This window comes from Anabrus simplex, chromosome 10 (assembly GCF_040414725.1).
Source record: "Anabrus simplex isolate iqAnaSimp1 chromosome 10, ASM4041472v1, whole genome shotgun sequence".
In the NCBI taxonomy this organism is placed as follows: domain Eukaryota; kingdom Metazoa; phylum Arthropoda; class Insecta; order Orthoptera; family Tettigoniidae; genus Anabrus; species Anabrus simplex.
The window spans coordinates 16,364,087-16,386,784 of NC_090274.1; the positions used below are offsets into that span (position 1 = coordinate 16,364,087).

The window sequence follows — 22,698 nt, forward strand, 5'->3', positions numbered from 1 at the left end:
ATTTTAAGTTGAAATCCATATATTTCCATGAAAACCATGACTGTACGATTATGAAGTGTCGCCGGGTGAAACTGTAATCACATTGTTTAAAATATGCTGTAGCTTCTGTTTAATGGCGCCATGAATACAAATTTGGAAACAGTCATGTGGTGGTGCTGCTGCGATTACTTAATTTTTTTGCAGCAGGGGTAACACATGCATTCACCACAAGCCACTGATTTTATTAGGCCTAATAATAATTATTATCAAAATATAATTCCTTTCACGTATGGATGCAAACTCTGTGCATGTGCACAACAAATATATCTACAGGTTCAAATGTTTCTGAGAAAAGTATACTTAACCGGCTGGTACATATTCTATTACACATACAGTGAAACCTCATTAGCACGTTTTCCCGCTTAGTACATCGTAAATTCAAAGTCCCTATTCTCATAGTATTAAATCTATATAAAAATACCTTACTTAATGCACCACGAATTTTCGCTATTACCTTCGTACATTTTTTTAGTCATCCCTCGTGTAACGAACGTGATTTCCAACTAGGGCCCTTGCCACAGTTGCGTGATAATGGGAAAAGACCTTGAATTCCAGAACTTCACAGGATAAGTTGCAACTTCGGGGAGCAAGCCGTTAGCCTCGGGAATGTTCAGTTTGGCTCGCCAGTTAGCAGCAAGATTGCTGAATAACACAGTGAGTGTGTTTGTGCTTGTATTTCACATTCCATTCAGAAATTAAAAATTTATTTTGTATTGAATGTACAATGAAGGGTAGCGAATATTATTTGTCGCCTGATACCCTACATCTGAATTGGGAACATAATCGTGAGAAGTGGACTAGTGTGGTGCATATTTTGTCTTGTTTTTTTGTTTTGTTTTACAATTTGCTGTATGCCACACCGACACAGGTAGGACTTACTGTGACGATGTGACAGGAAAGGCCTAGGAGTGGGAAGGAAGCGGCCGTGGTCATAATCTTCATTAAGGTACAACCCCAGCATTCACCTAGTGTGAAAATGGGAAACCACAGAAAACAATCTTCAAGCTGCTGACAGTGGGCTTCGAAGCAATTTGTCTTGTGACAGCCTAGTTATGGATTTGGAAAATGTGAAATTCCTTACTAAATGAAAACAAAATTAAAATCTATCAGAAAGTGGATTGGCACCCGCATCTTTAAGCGCAGAGGTAACATGAACGTTGAAACTCGCACCTTTGAGTTGGTCGAATCGAGTTTTGTTAATTCAAAATAGCAGCAAAAATCGCAGTCGCACACGGTCGAGATCGAGTGTAACCTCCAATTCATCCCTGTCTAAGAGTGTGACCGGAAAATAATGTTTAATAACCCACTGGTCCAAAATAAAAATCTTCAATACCAATATAGTTGGTCCGTTATTGGACTTTATAAACTTTCCAGCTATCTCATTCCTGGTGGCCAGCGTGTCCCAGTGTGCTAAAATGGGCTCATCGAGTTGGTAAATAGCACACCTACCACGACACACGTCTAGTGAATACCACGGAGGCCACTGCGTAGGCTACTTGGAGCCACCGGCAGTGCCAATGCATTATGAGAGACTTTGACTCATTTCTAAAAATTGATGTCTGCCTGGCCATCAGATGATATAGATGTAAATTCCCGCAGGGAACCTGAAATATTTGTCCCTATGGGAATTTACATCTATATCATAAAAATCTACTACCATCTGTTTTAGAAAGAGTGTGATCTGCAATAATACTTTAATAGTTTCATGGGCCCCCACGCAAATGTTTTCATATATGTTTTCTGGTGCTTTTTTTTTTTTTTTTTTCTTTTTACACCTTTAGTACACTGTTGTTATTTCATAATTCCCGGAAAGAAATGTTTTCGTATTTGTTCTCTAATGTTTTTCACACCTTTTAATAATCTCCGCTCATCTTTAGAAATAGTAGATATAGTTTTCATTGTACCCGCTCATACACGATGTAAAAAGCCATCATACCATAAAAAATTGTATCTAGTGTTTCCATATCGCAGTTGGATAGCTTTTATTTGTGTATTCAGTAGTACGTTTTCTCACTAAAGACGTTCTTTTTCCTTGTCCCATGCAGAAACGTCTTGACGAGGTTTTACTGTATATATTTGTTTTAGATGTGTTGTGTGGTGCCTTTCAACATCGACTCTGCAAACCTCCAAGCATGTCATCCAAAATACTCTTTTCACAACTACCTCTGTGGCCTGTTAGTTCCGTATCTCCATCTACTTTCCTCCTCCACTTGCCCCACATGACCTCACCAATGAAGCTTCATCCACCGAGTTCATTATAAACTTAGCGTTTATCTCCTCGTTGTGAATACCCCTTCCCTGCTTGTACTAGCAATCATTCTCACTACATTGATATCTATTACTTTGAATATCTGAATAACAAATCCCGAGTCCAGGCAGCTGATAATGGTCAGAGCTTACTTCCATCACCCCAGTACACGCTGGTCTCACTGTCCTGATCCCTACACCCTGTGCAGTGCTGCAGCTGCTTGTATTTCAACATCACCATTGCCTCATCTTTTGATCCTGAGTAACTGGAGGTCAAGGAAGCTTACCTCCTGTTCTTGCACCTTCTCCAACCACATTACCCTCCCGTGACAAACCTTCTTCACGACAATCTCCTTCGTGTGCAACGTGCTTCTGTACGTTATCCTTTCTTCAAAACTCCTGCTGACATTCTAAGCATCTTCATCCCCATGAAATTTAGATGACGTTGTGTTCAAGAATGTTCAGTATTTCAAAGATGTCACTGCAGGCCTTACCACAATTATATAGAACTTTCCTTCTGGTTTGGTGGCATTCTCTTATCTTCTACTTCAGCCAGCCTATACTGAACCTACGATCCACCGAGGAGCCAAGGTACTAAATACCATCACAGCAAAATACCTGGTGTTGGAGCCACAGGATCTTTGACGTCCCGTCGTTGAACAGTTAACTTTCACTCCATTGTCTTCAAGAATATTTTCAAATACCAGCGGAAGCAATACCACATTGTCAGTGATCAACACATCATCATCTTTAAACAGTAATGTCTCAAGAAGAGCATTTGTGACATCATGAAACTGACGACAATAATGCAAAGGAGCAGGATATATAATCGTCGCCCTGGTGGACTGACTGCAGTGCCTCTCACACGGCTGTTCACATCTGTCTGCCTGTCTGTTATGTCCTTACAATGGTTTCTTGTTGGGATTTTAATCCCTTGACGCAGACCTCCAAACACTGCATAAAAATCTCCTTCTCTTCACATCCTGCCAAACTCCATGGCAATGTAGACCCCTATAATCTAATTTCATTGTTATAGCTTGTAAAGTTTTAAAGTTATCAAGATGAAAATGGTATATCCTTGAAACTGAAGAGCTGTGCCTTTCTTCTACGTATGAATCAGCCCAAATCTGTGTTTTATGTTTGTTTGTTTTCTGTACAGTTTGAAATAATCTGATATCTTTACAGGTTTTTTTTTTTTTTACAACTTGTTTTACGTCGCACCAATATAGATAGGTCTTATTGCGATCTCTTTCCAGTTTAGAGCATACCAACTTATATTCCTGCTGCATTCTAGCAGAATTGTATTTCACTACAATGTTTCCAATGTTTCTTTATGTAGATTGATAATATAAATCACCATCTTTCCAGTATTTAATTGTTTTATTTACCATATGGCTATATTGCTAAAAAATTGGTATTTACAATTATCTCTTAATAAAATTACAAACTAACATCCAGGCCACAAATGTAGTCTATTATCCCTCTGTCATAATCAGGAACGCTGTTGGATTGCCAGGGAAAGCTCTCAGAAAACATTCTTGGACTATACAGTGAACAGTCTGCTTTCTTTCCACTGATATGCATGTTTACATGATCTGGCGATCATGATCTTTCAGCACCTTGAAACTTCTTGCTACTTGTATTTGGCTGGCTGTGTCTCTTTGAGCTACGATACTGCGCAGAGTGGAAGCATGGCACGGTGCAGTATGAATACATCAGATTATAACAGCATTACATGAGAATGAACTTCACAAAGTCAGAGCGGGCGCATAAAATCAGGAATGAGAGTGGATGATGCACAAGTACACGCACTAGTTTCCATTTCATTATGAAACCACCCATGCAAATACAAGAACATCACTTTAATTTCGTGAAAAATATGGAAGTCTCTTCACCATCAGGAGTTTATAAAGTCAATGAATGTAAAATATATTCTTTTAAGTCTCTACTGTAAATACTTGAAAATAATCTCAGTTAAACTGTTGTATCAGTGAATTTTGAATTAGATCACTGCATTTTCCTAGTGCTCACGTGTGAAATGCCTCCACCCACTGGGTAAAGTGGCAACAAATGTTCCGTATTACCAAGGGATTGAGAGAATTGATAGTATACCCCTTGAAGAGACAATATCAGTAATTTTTGAAAGTTTTGTCTGTCAAACTCTTTAGATTAAATAAATGCAAAAATGTTAACTCCAATTTCATGAAACGTACCAATATTAAGGTATAGCCATCCACTAGGTTTATCTGTTAAATAAAAAAAATAACATTATACATCCTCTCAGCCTGACAGAAGTAAATGGTACATTCAGAAACTTCCCTCAATACCACACACACATCCACTGCAGTGGTTGCTGCATAGAATGCAAAGATTTCTGAACTTGACTCTTGAATGGCCTTCAAATTTGGCCCGAGTGCAATATTTTGTCTTTTTTTGACTTGCTTCACCAAGGTCAACAGTAATTCTACCACCACGCCGTTTCAAAACTTCAGTTTCTTCCTGTTAATGGTGTTATATACTCACTTTCTACAGACTGATGGTTTATTTACACTGCTATCAACATACCATTTTGTTCAAACATAACTTTTGTATACTGGGTGAATTCTGATACAATTCCCAGTCATCATCAGTCCTATACATGGCCACAAAATTCATTTCTACATCTGTGAAACCATGGATGAAAGCTAGTTGAAACTACAATCGAGTTGCCAACATGAAACCACTCACCTGAGCTTCTTCTTTGGTAGAGAGAGAACAGACGTTTATATTTTTGGCTTTCTGCATTTCCAAGAACCTCGCACGCTTCTTCTTCACCAACTCATCCGTGATATGTTTCTTTGCTGTGTGAATGATCCCCATCCCCTGGAATCTGAAACAAGAGGATGAAGTCTAATAGAAAACTCCAAGTAGCACAACATCAACCAACAGTACAGCTTCCTTCATTTTATGTAGCCTAACTCTCCACGTAAGAGGATTCTCTTCTCAACCCTCAGGGGTCTCATGTCATTGTTAACACAGAGTTCAGATCCTATGTCCAACCTAATGTAAAGGTTAGATTCCTGTGAGAAAATGTAAACAGAAACATTCCCCTGTACAGTGCTGAGATCTAAAATTCTTTTGTTTTGTTTGTCCGCAAAAATGTTTACGTCTACTAGCCCTGACTTTCATGCTGCCGATATTTAAGAGAATGATTGTGATGTCAATTTTTCATCTTGATGGGAAGCTACACATCACTGCTGCCCAAGAGGATGAGAAAACAAAAGAATGAGCTATATGTTCAGACAGGAAAGTGAACGGCAGTAGTAGGACACGTCCCTTTCCGCTGAGCTAATTCTGTGGACCACTGGTGGAGTGTCGGCTCATGGATTCAAGCACAGTCGGATTTTTGAAAGCCAGAGAAAAGTCTATGCTGTACAATGCCTGCGACACACTTGGCCGTAGATCGCTCAAAAGAGAGAAACATCGAAATTGATGCACAGACAGTCTATAAGGCATCCAATCAAAATGCCTTTACACAGTAGCTGAGGCAGGACGCTCAGTCCTTTGCTGGAGAGAAGGACTGAAGCTTTTGAAATGTACTCGTACAGAAGAATGCTTCGATTATCCTAGGTAGAAAGGAAGACTAGTGACGAAGTCGTCAACTTGTTATAAATAATAATAATAATGTTATTTGTTTTACGTCCCACTAACTACAATTTTAAGGTTTTCGGAGACACCGAAGTGCCGGAATTTAGTCCCGCAGGAGTTCTTTTACATGCCAGTAAATCTACCGACACGGGGCTGTCCTATTTGAGCACCTTCAAATACCACCGGACTAAGCCAGGATCGAACCTGCCAAGTTGGGGTTAGAAGGCCAGCGCCTCAACCGTCTGAGCCACTCAGCCCGACGTCAACTTGTTAAATAAGAAAAAAGGACTTCTAAGATTCGCCAAGGAACAAGAGCTCAGGTACATCACGAGAACTTCTCGAACTCATCAGCGAGGTGAAAACTGAAGGAAAACGATTTGTGGGGAGATGGAGAAATTCCTGGCTTAAAGACCTGCACCATTGGTATGGACCATCTTCCATTGAAATCTTTCGAACCACTGTTTTGAGAGAACGTAATCAATTGGATTGCTAACTTTCACAGGGAGACGGCGTCCTAAGAAGAAAAAGGAACCTAGCCAAGGAACCAAAGACTCCATCCCACAAAATATTTCAAAAGTAGCACACGATAAACAGAATATCACTACAAGTGTTGCTGACAGAAAATATAAAATTTTGAACAGATTTACTTTCAAAGTATTAATCAAATAAAATATGTGTATTTCATCTCCTATTCACCCGATTTTAAATTTGACCCGCAGTCGTTGCGAATGAAAATATAACTACACTCCAAAGGATTAAACATTTTACACAAGAGAATTCCCACTATTTAAGGAGATAAGTCTACTTCACAGGGTTCATCCAGATTTCAAAATATTATTGCAAATACTGCAATTATTATTATGACAGGGATACAAAACAACTCATATATAGAAATATACAGGAACTTCAAAAGGATGAATATAACAATTCCTTTCCATTATCTACTTATAATGAAAATTCAGAGTGGAAAGTGGAGAAAAGCACAGATGGGCTCTCTCTTCACCAATCCCAGTTCTTTGATAACCATTTCTCCTCAGACTCTGACGAGCTAGTTTGTTTTCCACCTTAACCAGGAAGGCAGCCATCAACACTCACTGAGGGAGCATTTTTATGTGGGAGGTTTACAAAAGGAAGAAAGACAAGTAAACACATGAAAATGGAAGAGACAAAAAGATGAAATGAAATGGCGTACGGCTTTTAGTGCTGGGAGTGTCCGAGGACATGTTCGGCTCGCCAGGTGCAGGTATTTTGATTTGACACCCGTAGGCGACCTGCGCGTCATGATGAGGATGAATGAAGACGACCCATACACCAAGTCCCCGTGTCAGCGAAATTAACCAATGATGGTTAAAATTCCCTACCCTACCGGCAATCGAACCCGGGACCCCTGTGACCAAAGGCCAGCTTGCTAACCATTTAGGCCATGGAGCCGGACAAAAAGTTGAAAGAAGAATATTGATGATAAAAGCCCAGGAACACAGAAAGAGAAAAGGAACTGAATCCATTAATTCTCTCCTCAGTCTTGAGGAGAAATTTGGAGCATTTTTACTCAAATGTTAATGATAAAGAATCTATTGGTCAAGGATACACTGCAATATTTTTAAATCATACTATGGCAACAAAGGCTGACATTGCAGAGGGGCTTATGAGAGGCAACAATGTGGGTGGGCCCACAGCAAGCAAAACAATAGCATCAGCAAATTGTAGAAGATATAGATGTTGACTCCCATAGGGAATGACCAAGCAAGCATCAATTTTTGGTAATGAGACAAAGTCTCAAGTGCATTGGCACTGCCGGTGGCTCCAAGTAGCCTACGCAGTGCCCTCCACAATATGCACTAGCCATGAATCTTGGTAGGTGTGCTAGGTACCAACTGATGAGCCCAACCTAGCACACGGGGTGAAACGCTGGCAACCAGAAATGAGTTAGCTGGAAAATGTAAAATGTCCAATAACGGATCATTTATATTGGAAATGTAGAAGCTCGTGATAAATAAACAATGGAGCAGGCGACCACAAGAATCTTCTGTGGACCTATACGAAAAATGCAGCCGGCACAAGCAAGTTAGTGTCTCGACTTGGTGACGAGCGAACGCAAGCAGTCACAAGACAGTTACGAGTCGCTCATCGGGACGGTGTCCGTCAGATGATTAAGTGAAGTTCTGCAGGGTACTTAGGTGTAAATTAACACACAGTGGAGACCATGTTGGAGATCAGGAGTTTGATGTGCCACCAGACTGTTCAATTATGAGAGCGAGTAAAAACTGTATCGACTGAAAATTAGAATGAAAGTGAACTTGTTCATAACCGATTTTGTGGATAGTACAACATCCTATCTCTCTTAGTAGTGATTTTAGTTTTACGAACCCTGATAACCTGCTACAATATGAATCATTATAAGCTTTTAATCTTAGCCAAGTTCAGCACAAAGTCACTAAACAGGTGACATTCCTCCTCAAGTTAAAACATAACTTTCTAATACATTTACAATTTTGTTAATACTATAGTAATTAGAGCAATACAATATCTAAAATTATAGACAATGAACAAGCTGTATGTCTTCTTGTGTTATTTAATCATTTTCTTCCTTTATTTTTACAACACTAATCAGCACACAATGCCTCAATCATACATCAGACATGAAAAGGTTGCACAGAAAATTGATCGTCACTTGCTTGTTCCTTAGAAGAAAAATACAAGATATCAACTTACACAGCAAAATAACCCACTTCACGCGAGACTATGATGTCGTGAGGATCGTCCTTGTCATCGTTATCCACCCTGACTACCAAGCGGTGGGTGTGGGGTGACCGCTGACTTTCATCCGGATGAGCCGTGTACAGTGAACAGCGGATCACTGCCGGGCCGCTGTAATTACACAACTGAAACAAAGAATTGTACATTTCAGAAACATCACAACTACAGTGGACACCTGCTCAGGACCAGACCCTTTTTCGGATAATGAAATGGCCAGTTAAACCAACAATATTAAAACAGAGGGGCTAGCCAGGAATTTAAAATATTTCATCATCTTTTAAACTTTATTTGGAATAATCTATGATATTACAAATTATTTAACTCATTGACGTACTAATTTTAAGGTAATGCGCATGTATACAATTTTTTCATGCACAAGATACAGCTTTACGCTATTAAGATTTATGTATGTAATCCGCAACATACTGCACTTTAATCATACCCTTGTTTGATGTGATGAAGCGCAGCACCCAGAAGAACAATTTGTGTAAGTTTTAATGGTGTAAAAACCGCAAAACACTCCGGGAAATGCAAAGCTACCACATACTTTCATAGTCGTGTCTTATTACACTTTTCTTGTTTGTCTTGCTTTCAATAGTCACATTGTGGTTTAGGGTTATAAGCCTTGTGAAATGTTCCCAGTGAAGTCATACACGCTGAGTTGGGACTTTTGTATGCAAATAAATTATCGGCAAAACTGTTTATTTCAGTAGCTATCTCATCCCATGAAGAGTTGTGAATCACATGTTGAGAAATGTGTAGAGGGGAGGAATCTGGAGGGAGGTTCCTGTTTATGATGGGTTTTATTCCAGAATTTCAAATAAAATCATATTTTGATGGTTTATTACCTGTTTTATTCCATTCCCAGCCATCTTCCTTTGTCTTTTTGTAGGCAGGATGGACTTCAATTATCTTAGTCACTTTCAAACGTGTCATCACTCTCACGTGAAATTTTTTGTTAGGCTGCTATAATTTTCACTCCTAGTAAATGAAACTGTAAATTTTCTAAAACTACATCACTGCCCAATTCACTCTAACTATCCCATAATAAACGTTACATTTTATTCCTTGCAATACAATGTTACTAGGGCCGGCCATATCTCCTGATTATCAAGTGGGTAATCATCCTACTTGGAGAGCGACTGCCTACTGCGTGATGCAATCTATGGTGTTCGTTCCAACCTTAAGAAAGAGAGATAGCAATACGCAGCTTTCAGACGGTATACTACAAGTAATGCCAACTATGGACAGAAGGCTTGAACTAGTTGCAGAAAGCTTACCTCTCAGTAGACTGCCTGTCAGACGTCTGTGTATGAATGGTCGCTGCACGTCTCGTGGCCTCCTGGCAGGCAGCAAAGTATGCCAATGGGTTAAATAATTATTCAAATAATTATTTAAATAGAAAAATCTAAAAGCACAGTAAAATATAACTGTCCAACTGCTGTACTTTTCACTATGAGAGAGTGTGTCTAGTCCATTAGCCATAATCATGAGTGGCCTGTGATCTTCACTTATCTGTACATACCATCCGTAGTCAGGGAATTCTGTCGAATAACACCAAGGAGATTGCTCAAGGCTTAATGTCCCCATCAACAGCACCATATGTCATCACTCCACATGAACATGAGGAGAGGTTAAGAAAGAACTGAGCCCAGGATTTTGGCATGCAGTCCTGTGATTAGAATATGTACACAATCACCTCTCCTACCCTGCCATACTACATTCAAATAGTGAAAAATCTTTTCACCAACGGACTCAAGCCAGTTAAGCATGGTGACAGAGCAAAATCACTCAACGCCTTAACGATCAGAGCCACTTCAAACACGAAGTCATGTCATTTCCTCAGCAACATATTTTTCCCTTTTACAATCCTAACTTTCATTAATGGTAAAAGTTCAGCACAGTCATTTCAAGGACTCAATTCCGGACACTTAAATTACCACAAGTTCATTAATATGTTTCACACCAACCACGAACCATCCAAAAGATTGAGAACGAATATAATAAATTGTTCAAATAAACACTTTTGCTTCTCCTGAAAAATTAAGATTTGTGCAACTGAGCCGTTTCTTTAACGACTGATTCAAATATTAAATACATACCTCTACAGAGGGATACGACTTCTTCCTGTTTTTATCAGAGTTGCGACCCAAAATGCTGCCGTGGGTCCCCATCATCTCCGACTTGTACCGGAAGCGGAACTTTTCTACCGGCTCCTCCCGCACTTTGAGGTAAGGGCGAGGCACTGAAAGAAAATGTGAGCACATAAGAATCTACAAACAGAAGTACTTGAAGTAAATACAGTTAAACACTTTGCCGGTTACGTAGACCCAGACGATTGGTGAAATGTCATGTTTATTACCATCTCAAATAGAAGATCACAATGGGTTTAGGAGAAAAAAAGAGAAAAATTTGGTGCCCATAAGTAAATATTATTAAAAAATTAAAAATATATAACTACCTACCCACGACTATTTCACTGCGCACACAACTTTCTTCAATGGTATTGCGCGTGAACGTATCAGCTGAGGTCCAGTACTAACACCAAAGAATGTAGGGTATTATGTCTGTGAAGTCCAAATATCTTTATCCAGTTACTCGTGTTCTAGCTTCAAACAATTATGATCTACTGTTACGTAAACCTGACTGCTGGCATGCATTGTACCAATAGTAATGCAGTAATGCCTGTTGCTCACGGCAAAATTTTTCTTCAAATTTATTGTACAATAATTTAATTTTATAACAGTTCTGTTGCTCACAGTCAAATTCAAGTTTGATAAAATAGGACGTTCTATTTCATAAAATTAATTTTGCGAAACGAACCAATTAGCGAAGCTGACATGACGATGATGCTAGTGCTACGATGTGAGAAGATTGTGAAGCTCATTTGTAAATATAAACCATTGCCTACGTTATAACACATTATAGTGTAGGCACAATATAAAACAAACACTTCTAAAATTGCAGGATCCGGGTGGACTAAGGAAACTGTTAGTGTTTTTATGAGATTAAAATGCCAATGTATTACAACAAAAATGCAAGAAGAGAGGCAGACAACTCAATCGCCGAATTTGTGTATCAAGTTCGACCGAAAATAAGCCATGCTGATGTGAAGGGGGAGATAAATGGGCTTCAAACTCAATTCTTGGCAGTACACACACATCTTAGTTCAGAATTTAGTTCATAGATGGCCATCCTGATGCTTCCACGGATCTTATAAAATAATAAAAATAACAACTCAACTTGTTTTGGTCATATTTATATAAAATTAGATGTGCAGCAAATTTTATGAAATATTTTACCATGAACAACGGGCATAAGAGTAACAAATTATGGCTAGTCTTGGACCAATAGTAAGAATAATTAACAAATTATGACTAGAGTCATGATTTTTCACATTAATTTATGTATGATTTTGCAAAATGAAAACCATTCTTTGCACTATTTCATTAAATTTGAATTTTGCTGTAGTAATTTTCTAAAATTATTCATAAAAGGTCTCATTTGTGAGATTTGTGAGTTATCTACGTGAAAAGATTAAATGAAATGACGTATGGCTTTAAGTGCCGGGAGTGTCCGAAGACATGTTTGCTCCGCCAGGTGCAAAACTTTCAATTTAACTCCCGTAGGCGACCTGCGCGTCAGGATGAGAATGAAATGATGATGAAGACGACACATACACCCAGCCCTTGTGCCAGAGAAATTAACCAATGACGGTTAAAATTCCCGACCCTGCTGGGAATTGAGCCCGGGACCGCTGTGACCAAAGGCAACCACGCTAACCCATTTAGCCGTGGAGCTGGACATTTTTGTGAGATATATAAAGAGAAACAATACTGAATCATACATTATTCCTTAGGACTTGATAAGGGAATATTGCCCTTTCACCCTATGTGAATATAACCAATACCTTTGGTTAACGCACAGGCTACCTACTATGATGCTATCTTTTAAGTGAGATATGTAGTGAAAGAAAATGTGAAGCAAGTCAGAAGAAAAACCTATATTGCTGAAGGATTTCCTAGGGTATTAAAATGAACTAATAATCACCTCGGGAGTGGCGACCCCATTGTAATAACAGCCTATATATGTTTCATTCATTACATCCCTGACCTGGTGAAAGACTGGAAAACAGGTTGTAGGTTTCCATTTTCATTAAAATGAACCAGTACTTCTGTCAAATTGAGAAATCCTTGCTCTGTCTTCCGTTTGCCTTCACACACGTGATATTGGAATACAATTTCAAGCTCATTATTTTGCATGAATTTTGCCGCAGTCCTGCACCTATCATAAAATAAGTACATTTTGTTTTAAACTGGCCTTATTGCTTCAATTCAATCTAATTTACCAAAAAAAAAATAACTGCTTTCTTAACCAGAATCTTACGCCTGTAGCTATGTTATATTAAGTCTTGCATGTTCGTCATTTTGAAAACTGATTACGGAAACACTTTTTTTTTTGCGTCGCACCAACACAGATGTGTCTTATGGCGATGATGGGATATGAAAGGGCTAGAAATGTGAAGTAAGCGGCCATGGCCTTAATTAAGGTACAGCCCCAGCATTTGCCTGGTGTGAAAATGGGAAACCACCGGGCGAGTTGGCCGTGCGCGTAGAGGCGCGCGGCTGTGAGCTTGCATCCGGGAGATAGTAGGTTCGAATCCCACTATCGGCAGCCCTGAAGATGGTTTTCCGTGGTTTCCCATTTTCACACCAGGCAAATGCTGGGGCTATACCTTAATTAAGGCCACGGCCGCTTCCTTCCAACTCCCAGGCCTTTCCTATCCCATCGTCGCCATAAGACCTATCTGTGTCGGTGCGATGTAAAGCCCCTAGCAAAAAAAAAAAAAAAAAAAAAAAAAAATGGGAAACCACGGAAAACCATCTTCAGGGCTGCCGACAGTGGGGTTCGAACCTACTATCTCTCGGTCACTGGATACTGGCCGCACTTAAGCGACTGCAGCTATCGAGCTCGGTGATTACGAAAAACTAAAGCACAGAACTTCATAAGGGATAGACACTCTACATCTTAAAAAAATTGTAATAAAAACCTGATTAAGCGCATGCAGTGACATAGTAGAAAGTCGAGTGAAATGTAGCACGTTTTCATGTTCTAATACTTATACTTACTAATGGTAGTACCAGGGTTAACTCTTGTTTTAGCTTAAAACCATTATGATCTTCTAATTACGACACAAAAAAATCATGAAATTCCACCAATCATGTGGGTCTACATAACCCACTCTACCCTGTGTTATGAATAAGGAGCGGATTTTTATGTAATTACATATATTTTTGCACATGTTTTAACACAATTTACAGCGTTTATTATTCCACTGTGTATCCCCAAGCATTAAACACATAAAAACACATATGTTCACAATTTTTTAATATAAATACATATGAAGGGTACAGGGTAAAAACCAGGTAAGTCACTTTTTAATCGAAATTTAGTTTGAGGTGCCATTGGATTCTCCATGGGAAGGACTATCTGTTAGACATATGAAACAGGCAAGGAAACAGGTTAGTCATGGGTTTATTTACCTTCAAAGATTTGGCATACAGGAAAAGAAGCAGGTAACTCAACTGTTACAGTGAAAAACCAGGCAAGTCATCTGCCTCCCAATAGACAACAGTGTGATCGCTGAAATATTGTGCGAGTATCTCATTGTAACTCTGGTGAGTCGGTTGTGCTTTTGCATTCTGTTTATTAGTGCAGGTTATTATTCCAATACTTTGTAACATATCATTTGGATACCCACATAGTAACACATGCATTCGTTGTGACGAATTTTCAGCCAAACTAAAAGCGCTGTCCCCAGAAGAGGATAAAAAAGTAATTGAAGAGCTGACAACCTTGAATATTCTTCACAAAAAAGGATGAACCATTCTACCAACATAAAAGAGATGCAAAAAACAAATCTATGAAATCAAAGAAGATGGAAGCAATTAGTATGGATTTTGCCAAAAATGTTCCAATACCAAATATAAGTACCAATGATGTATACTACAACCGTCAGCTATCAATGTATTCATTCAACATCCACATTCTCTCCACTGGGAAGTCGGTTTTCTATGTGTACCATGAGGGTATTAGGAAGAAAGGGCCCAACGTGGATGCCTCCTTTCTCTTTCATTTCATTATGAACTACCTTGATGATGAAGTTGAAGAGCTTCAAGTATTTTGTGACTCTGCTGGAGGGCAAAACAAGAATTTCATCATTTTTCGCTTCATGCACTATGTTGTTGATAATCTAATCCATGGCTTAACAAATTTGAAGATCACATTTCCAGAACGAGTACATTCATACATCGAATCTGATAAGACGTTGGGCTGTGGAGTATGAAACAAAGAATGGAAACTCCAAACGGCTTCATAAGCATGATTGAAAACTCAAGATTGAAAATTCAAGATTGAAACCATCGCCCTTCACTGTGGTGACAGTCTGCAAGGAAAGACTGTTTGCTTGGGAAGATTTTTTAGATCAGAAATATGTACTTAAAAGCCCGTTTAAGACCCAACCCGGCAGGGAACTTGTGGCCTCATCCAATCACCCTCGACTACTGCACTGGCGAGCTTCTTATAATGGCTCTTTTGAATCCAGCATCATAAAAAAAAGGCTGCCAAAGGTGTTTCAACACAGAAGAATGGAGAATTTGAGCTACCTTCTTTGGCCTAGTCAGGTAAAATTGTTAATATATTTATCTAATTCTCTCCTTTAAATGTCCCGTTAAAGTTAGTTGTGTGGAAAATGTGTAACAAATCTCTCAATTGTCCTTAGGTCCTCTTCGTATTTCCAAAGCTAAGTACCAAGATGTAATGAGCCTCATGAAATTTTGTGGTCAGCCAGCAGTGAAGTTTTTCCAGGGATTGGCACATGAATGATAAACTGTGAGTTACCATGGCTTTATTATTATTATTGAATTCTATTAAAATAATAGTAATTATATCGTCTTACAGTCTTACACACAAAATTATCGGGGCTGACGTGCCCGGTTTTCTTTCTGTTTCAGGAGAGTTACCTGGTTTTTTCCCTGAAGAAAGTGGTGTATGAGTGAATTTTTTGGCTTTGTTTGATACTCTTGACAGTCAGGGCACTAAGCACCCTTTTACTTGGTTCACTACACCTGAGACTTCAATATTTCACTTTGCTTCAAATAATTACTTTGTTTTGGAAGCACTTATTACGTTTTCAAATTTAAAAACTGTTTCCTGGGTTTCATGAAAAAAAAGTTAAGAAAGTCCATAATAAGCACATACGAGGGAGCACCCAAAAATAAACAGAATAACTTAGCCATGGGTGAAACTTGTGTAGTACCCATTTCTGCCACTAGGCGTGTATAGCGCAACTCATTGCCACCTGTGTTGTCAAACTGGCTTGTTCTGTTCATCTGCAGTGATTGTTCTTGCTAGCGCTGTTTTGTTCTTGTTTCATTTTCCATGATGGCAAGTTTAAGTTAATAACGTGCTAACCTTTTATAGGGAAGTTTTAAGAATATTGCCCAACAGTGTTCGTTAGAAAACATCCGATTTGTGGCAGACAGGAGACTGGTTCATCCACCACGACAACACATCTGCACATACAGCCATCTCTGATACACACTTTCTGGCAAAAATTGCATGGTTCCGCTGCCCCACGCCTGACCTGACTCCGTGCGACTTTTCCTTTTTTTCCACGCATGAAAACGGAAATGAAAGAATACCGATTTGACAACATTAATGACGCCAAGAAAAAAAAAATGAGGGAAGAGCTGTCAGCCATTTCTAAAGATGACTGCAGAAAATGTTTCGAACAGTGGAAGTACTGGTAGGACAAATGTATTAGTTGTAATGGAGAGTATTTTGAAGGCAATAACGTTGTTTTGTAAAAAATTTAAAAATATATAGCTTTTAAAAAACAAATCCGTTTTTTATTATTTATGACTTCCCTCCAGAAGTTCGAAAACTTGCTAGCCACTGACTAAATGTATCTTTAGACAGCGAGTTGATTTCCTGCACAAGCTGTTTCCCCTCCATGATTGAGTTAATTAGCATTCTAACTCACTCATGTTAGTCAGGCAGCTCTGGTTTTGTTTATAATATATCAGCAAAAGGCACCACGGAGAGATAAGGTAATGGGGAATACCGTCAATGAAACGGCACACTGGGGACTGGGAAGATATTCTCAGTGAGATTGTGCCACTCGTAAGAGTAAGTTTAGTTGTTTGGGGTACATATATAATGCCTGTGGTCATGTGATTGTGTCTGTATTTCCTTCAGTGTCTGCTGCTATTCTTATTTATTGAAACAGTGATTCACCGTAAATGCGTGCGTAACCTGCAAAATAATGCTGAAAGCGAAGTTAAGTACAAGATCGCGTCTTCAACAATACATAGAGGAATTTAAAAACAATTTCACTACCGATGGAAAAGTATTATTTTGCCAACAGTAAGTGCAGATCAACATTCTCAAGAAACCCAGCATTTGTCTGGAAATTCGTACATAGCAGCTGCTTTGCATGTGTGTTCCTGACAATAACTAATAAATGAACCAGCTACTTCAAATGTAGATCCATCCAAATACTCCCAGTATTATTTAGATTTATGTACAGCATTTGTTTGTGCCAACATTCCTCTTTGCAAAATAAATAACCCAGGACAGAAATTTCCTAACAAAATATATTAATTCTGAGCCTCCAGACGAATCCACATTAAGGAAAAACTATCTCCCAAGATGTTACGAAGAAACTGTAGCCTACAAATAATTCGAGCAGTACGTGATAGCGAAAAACTGTCAGTGAACATTGACAAAACCACTGATTCAAATGGCAGAAAAGTAGGAAATGTTCTGGTTGGTGTGTTGAAGAATAAAAAACTGCTTGTGAACATTCTTGATTGATAGCAAGTAAAGAAATACATGCTGCAAACCATGTCACTGTAGCCAGGTTGTTTAATGAAGCCATGCACTTACTTTTGCCAAAAGGTGTAAAATACGACAATGTAGTGTTTCTATTTACTGATAGTGCAGCTTACATGAAAAAGGAGCCAAAGGCCTTTCTGTAAGCTTTCCGAAAATGATACATGTAAGTTGGATAGTTCATGCTCCACACAGGTTATGTGAAACTGTAAGGGCTCAGTATGCTAATGTGGATAAATTAGTGTCTAATGGCAAAAAAACGTATCTGTAAAAGCACGCTCAAGAATTGGTCTGTTTTAAGACAAAAACCCAGGTCTTGCGTTTGCTCTTCTGCCTATTGTCACGCAGTGGGTGCGATTCTGAGACATGTCTTAACACAATGGTATACCACAGAGACAATTCTGAAAGTTCCGTATCCGTTATATATGCACTAGATAAAAATGACACGTCGCCAATTAAGATTCTTCAAGAGTTATTGAAAGACAGCTCCTTGAAAACTGATTTGGTGTTTATATCTGCCAATTTAAGCTTCTTGTGTAAAACCACAGACATACTTGAAAAATCCACTAACCTGTTCTCCAAAACAGTAAAGGAAGTGCGTGCTGTTGAAATTAAATCAGAATCACTTTCAGCTTCGTAGTCAGATATCAAAATATGTTCTGTAAAAACACAGGGTTTTAAAATTTCTGTGAAGTTGCTAAAGTACTAAAGGGTGCCTGTGCTCGTGAAATTGAACGTGTTGGTGACATTCCTCTCTTTAACTATGCATGTCTGACGTCCTGTGATGTGGAGTGATCATTTTCGCAGTACAAGGCATTCTTTAGAGATAATGGGCATGCAACTGTAATCGACAATTTGGGGATCACCTTTGTTGTTCACCACAAGTCTGAGTACTTCTAGGAACTAACATTCCACCGTGTGATTGGTGAATACGAACTGGTACAATTTTTTTGAAGATGTTTTTGACGTTTATGTTTGCACTTGTAAAATCAGGCCTGTGTCCCGTCCATCGTTATATGGCATGGAATGGATCACAATGCAATCTTTCTCGTGCTGAGACTTCAGAATACGAAACACAGTTTTAAACACAAATCATCTGGGTTGTACCCATTCTTAGCAACCGCCGACACACTGCACATCCCCGTAATCCAACCAAGGCACGTTGATCACATGCTGTCATCCGTCACTGAAGGTTTTGACGCACTGTGCCATGGTTCTGTAACGCAATGCACACCTCAAGAAGACCTTCACAACAGTGTCATGTTGTATGGCCACAGGCACATTTGATTTAATCCAGCTGCACTGCCCGTGTTTTGAGAACATCTTGAATCCTAACCGTTTGGTATCTTTGCAGCACAGCATATGGCCGAGTCCATGCATTGTGAAGTACGTTGGGTCTACATGAGAAATGGTGGTTCCGCTTCATCATCATGAACCAGATCCAGTTTCTTGGGTGCGGTGAATGAGCGCTCCCCTTTTACTTCTGTCCATGTAGATGTCTTCTTCCATAACCTGCTGCAAATCCAGACCTCGTCCAGCTAGATCATTTCTAATCTCCTTGGTTGACCTCGCGATCTTTTGCCTTCGAGTTCCTCTCAAACCACACTCTAGCTGTTCTCTGTAGGTCCATTCCTTTCACATGGCAGGTGAATATATGTTAATAAAGAAGCTGTCAGCTGGCAATAATAATAGCAAGTTTAATGAATTTAAATACAACTAACTTAGACATAGAGTCATAGTAGGGTAAAGACAGTGGTGGGTCAGAGTGAGAATAGGAGACAAACACAAAAGAACAAAAGAAATGAATAAGAGGAATACACAGAGTCTCTCTTATAAACCCGGACTGTCCAGCGGTGTTTCTGCTCTCTGAGACCTGAGCAGCTGTACGTGAGGCGTGCGCACGTGTTCGACCCAGCATCAATAGCCAGTCTCAATCTCAGCTATTAACACGGTGAAACAGTTATCATTGTAACACGATATTTTCGTATGCACAAGTTACTTTAAGTATGAGTCGGCTCGACAGGTACACGTTGCATTTGTTCAGCAATTTCCTGGTGAAGTGCCACCTACACAAGCACAGATCGACGTACCGTAATTGAAAATAAATTTGAAACTATCGGCCCAGTATATAAATAATTTCGTGTGGCTATTTCTAGCCGAGTGCAGCCCTTGTAAGGCAGACCCTCCGATGAAGGTGGGCGGCATCTGCCATGCGTAGGTAACTGCGTGTTATTGTGGTGGAGGATAGTGTTATGTGTGGTGTGTGAGTTGCAGGGATGTTGGAGACGGCACAAACACCCAGCCCCCGGGGATTGGAATTAACCAATGAAGGTTAAAATCCCCGACCCGGCCGGGAATCGAACCCAGGACCCTCTGAACCGAAGGTCAGTACGCTGACCATTCAGCCAACGAGTCGGACTATCGGCCCAGTACTCAATAAACAACATGCACACACATGAACATTTCTAACAGAAGAAAAGCTAGATGACATTGATGCAAATCTTGAAGTCACCGAATAAATCACTTCCAAAATTAGCACAACACGTAGGGGTTTCGGTTTTCTCTGCACACGGAGCTACAAAGCTGTTACACATCAAACTGTACAAGTTCACACGGGCCCATTGTTTAAAACCTGCTGCGAGAGTGAGGAATTGTGAGTGGTATCTTGCATCGCTGAATGATCGTTTATTCGACCCACAGCTTGTGTTCTTTTCGGATGAGGCCCGGCTTCATCTTAATGGTTGTGTGAACAGTCATAACTCTTGCTATTGGTGTGCAGAAAATCCTAATGGTGTTTGTGAAGTCCCTCATTATGAAGGAGGACACTTCCAGCAACTTTTATAAGGTAAGATTTCATATAAAATTGTATACACGCTTGAAGCAGGGCGGCCGCGCACGACCTAAGTACGGCTGAGGAAGCTGCTGTAGCACTCGGCCTGGGTTTACAAGAGAGACCCTGTGGGTGGTAAAAGAATAATAAAGCCCAACAAATCAATAAAAGTAATGGAAAAAGGAACAAAGAAGTGTTGTTTGTTGTACAAAGATATGTCCTTGTCTCCTATGCCCACACTGTGTTCCCTCCTTTCTATTAATGATTGATTTGACACTTGTTAATTGTTTTTCCAATACTTAAGCTTAAATTGATTGAGCTTGTAACACAAAACAAGTGACACCATTCATGGAGGTAGAAGGGAGGCTAGAGATAACGTACCGGTCAGTCCATTCTCAGCCATTCCCGTCACAACCGCTCGCTACAGCAGCCCATTCCACACGGTGTCTGCTTCTCTGGACTTTACTCTCCTTAATCAGTTAAAAAGACAGAGTTGCCACATGTTGCTTTATTGGCCAAAACACAAGGGGATTTCCTCATCTGATATCAAGGTCAGCATCAACAGCTCCAGTTCATCCCAGGCCAGTGTCAAAATTAGGTCGTCATGACCACAACTACCAAGGCTGGTCACGATTTAAAACTACCACTATTTAATCATGATTTAAATCACATTATTCTTATTATTTCAATCATAATGTGATTTTTTTTAATTACAGTTTAAGAAAATGGACAAGCATAGTGCAGACAGCATGACAAAATGTGCAAGGCAAGGTGCACTAAATACGATACATCACAAATGGTAACATAAGTTACTTATCAACCCCCTGTGAATCGGATGGTAGAATAAATCCACAGTATCCTCTAGCTGTCTTCAGAGGCTTTGGAGACCATGTTTTCCCTAGCTGAGTCTGGCACTGCTTCCACTTACTTGCGCCAGGCTCCTCACTCTCATCTTCTCTGGACGACCTTCCTTGGTCAACTCTTGTTCATTTCCGACTCCGACGGTATTAGGTTTGCGAGACCTAGGGAGCGTTTCATTTACAAACCCTCCGTTACCTTTCCCTTTGTTTTGCCGATACCTTCATTCTTGGTATAAAGTGCCTTTGGGTCCGGTGAGCCCACTGTAATAATAACCCACATGAAGCAAAGCGTCAAAGTGGATTAGGTTCCCCAGAAGCGGCGCACACCTCGTGTCTCCAGGGAAAGTGTGACAAGTGGATGGAGTACAATAATCCACAGCCCTGCCCAGAAGCTTTCCGGATACAGGTGATGAAGGAAGAAGAAGAAAAGCTACTTACCAACTGGATTGTATTTAATTAATCACAGTAACAAAACTAACAAAAAATTATATACAGTATAATATTTTGGAGTTACAGTCAGGTCAGGAGTGATCCTGATACCGTATCCGACAGTAGACGGTACTACCTGCGACTGTCTGGCCGAGGGTTGGGCGGCCGACACCAAACCCGACAAACTAGGGGAAGACCATCAGCTACGGGTGGAGGAGTTTTCCCCTAGAAGGTTTGATGAGACCCTTGTATAGGAAATGACACATAAATTCATCAGCTGCTGCCTTGCAGTGAGGTAGGGGACTGCCAAAGGCTAAGGGAGAATACCCCTGACAGAAAATCCCCAGCAGTGTTAGGCTTAGCAAGTCAACTGAAGGGTTATATCGATTGCTTTCAACTACAAAACGAGCCTCGGAGCGCAAAGAAAATACCGGATAGACACGTCTTCTCAAACATCTGCAACGTATGATGACCGTAAGGCTGATGTTCAAGTACGATGTTCTGAGAAGAAGCCCAAAAGAAAGAGTCCTAAACACAGAATTGGAACATTAAATATCCTGACCCTGACTGGCAGAAGCGAGGAGCTGATAGATATGATGGAAAGGAGGAACCTCTGTATTCTTGGCCTGAGTGAGGCAAAGTGGAAGGGAAGAGGAACAAAAAAGCTAAGAAAAGGATACAAACTACATTGGAATGGAAATAAAACAGAAGCCAAAAATGGTGTAGGTTTTATATATTAAGAGAGGACATTGAAGTCATCAGTGAGGTAATATATGTTAATGAAAGAATTATTAAGTTGAACATCTCTCTTAACAAGAGTGTGCTGACAGTAGTCCAGGTGTATGCCCCACAGACTGGCTGTAACGAAGAGGAAAAAGAACAATTCCAAACTGATTTAGAAGAAGCTATAGAAAGAGAGGAAAATATCATAATAATGGGAGATCTAAATGCTCAAGTTGGATCAGACAGGCGTGGATATGAAAATGTACTAGGTCCACACGGTTATGGAGACAG

The 22,698-nt window shown here is 39.8% G+C and overlaps 1 protein-coding gene across 4 annotated transcripts in view; it reads right to left on the reverse strand.

The window, feature by feature from the left end:
* Positions 1–22,698, reverse strand: part of Rel (Relish) — a 116,895-nt gene that overhangs the window by 76,790 nt on the left and 17,407 nt on the right. For 3 of the 4 annotated variants that reach the window (XM_067154664.2, XM_067154663.2, XM_067154666.2), the window contains exons 3-5: positions 10,773–10,915; positions 8,626–8,795; positions 5,014–5,155 (exon numbers count right to left, since the gene is read on the reverse strand). In XM_067154664.2, coding sequence (XP_067010765.2) covers positions 5,014–5,155; positions 8,626–8,795; positions 10,773–10,915 — 455 coding nt within the window. Of the gene's footprint in view, positions 1–5,013; positions 5,156–8,625; positions 8,796–10,772; positions 10,916–20,776; positions 20,831–22,698 lie in introns of those variants that run through there. The other variant, XM_067154665.2, reaches the window with a different exon arrangement.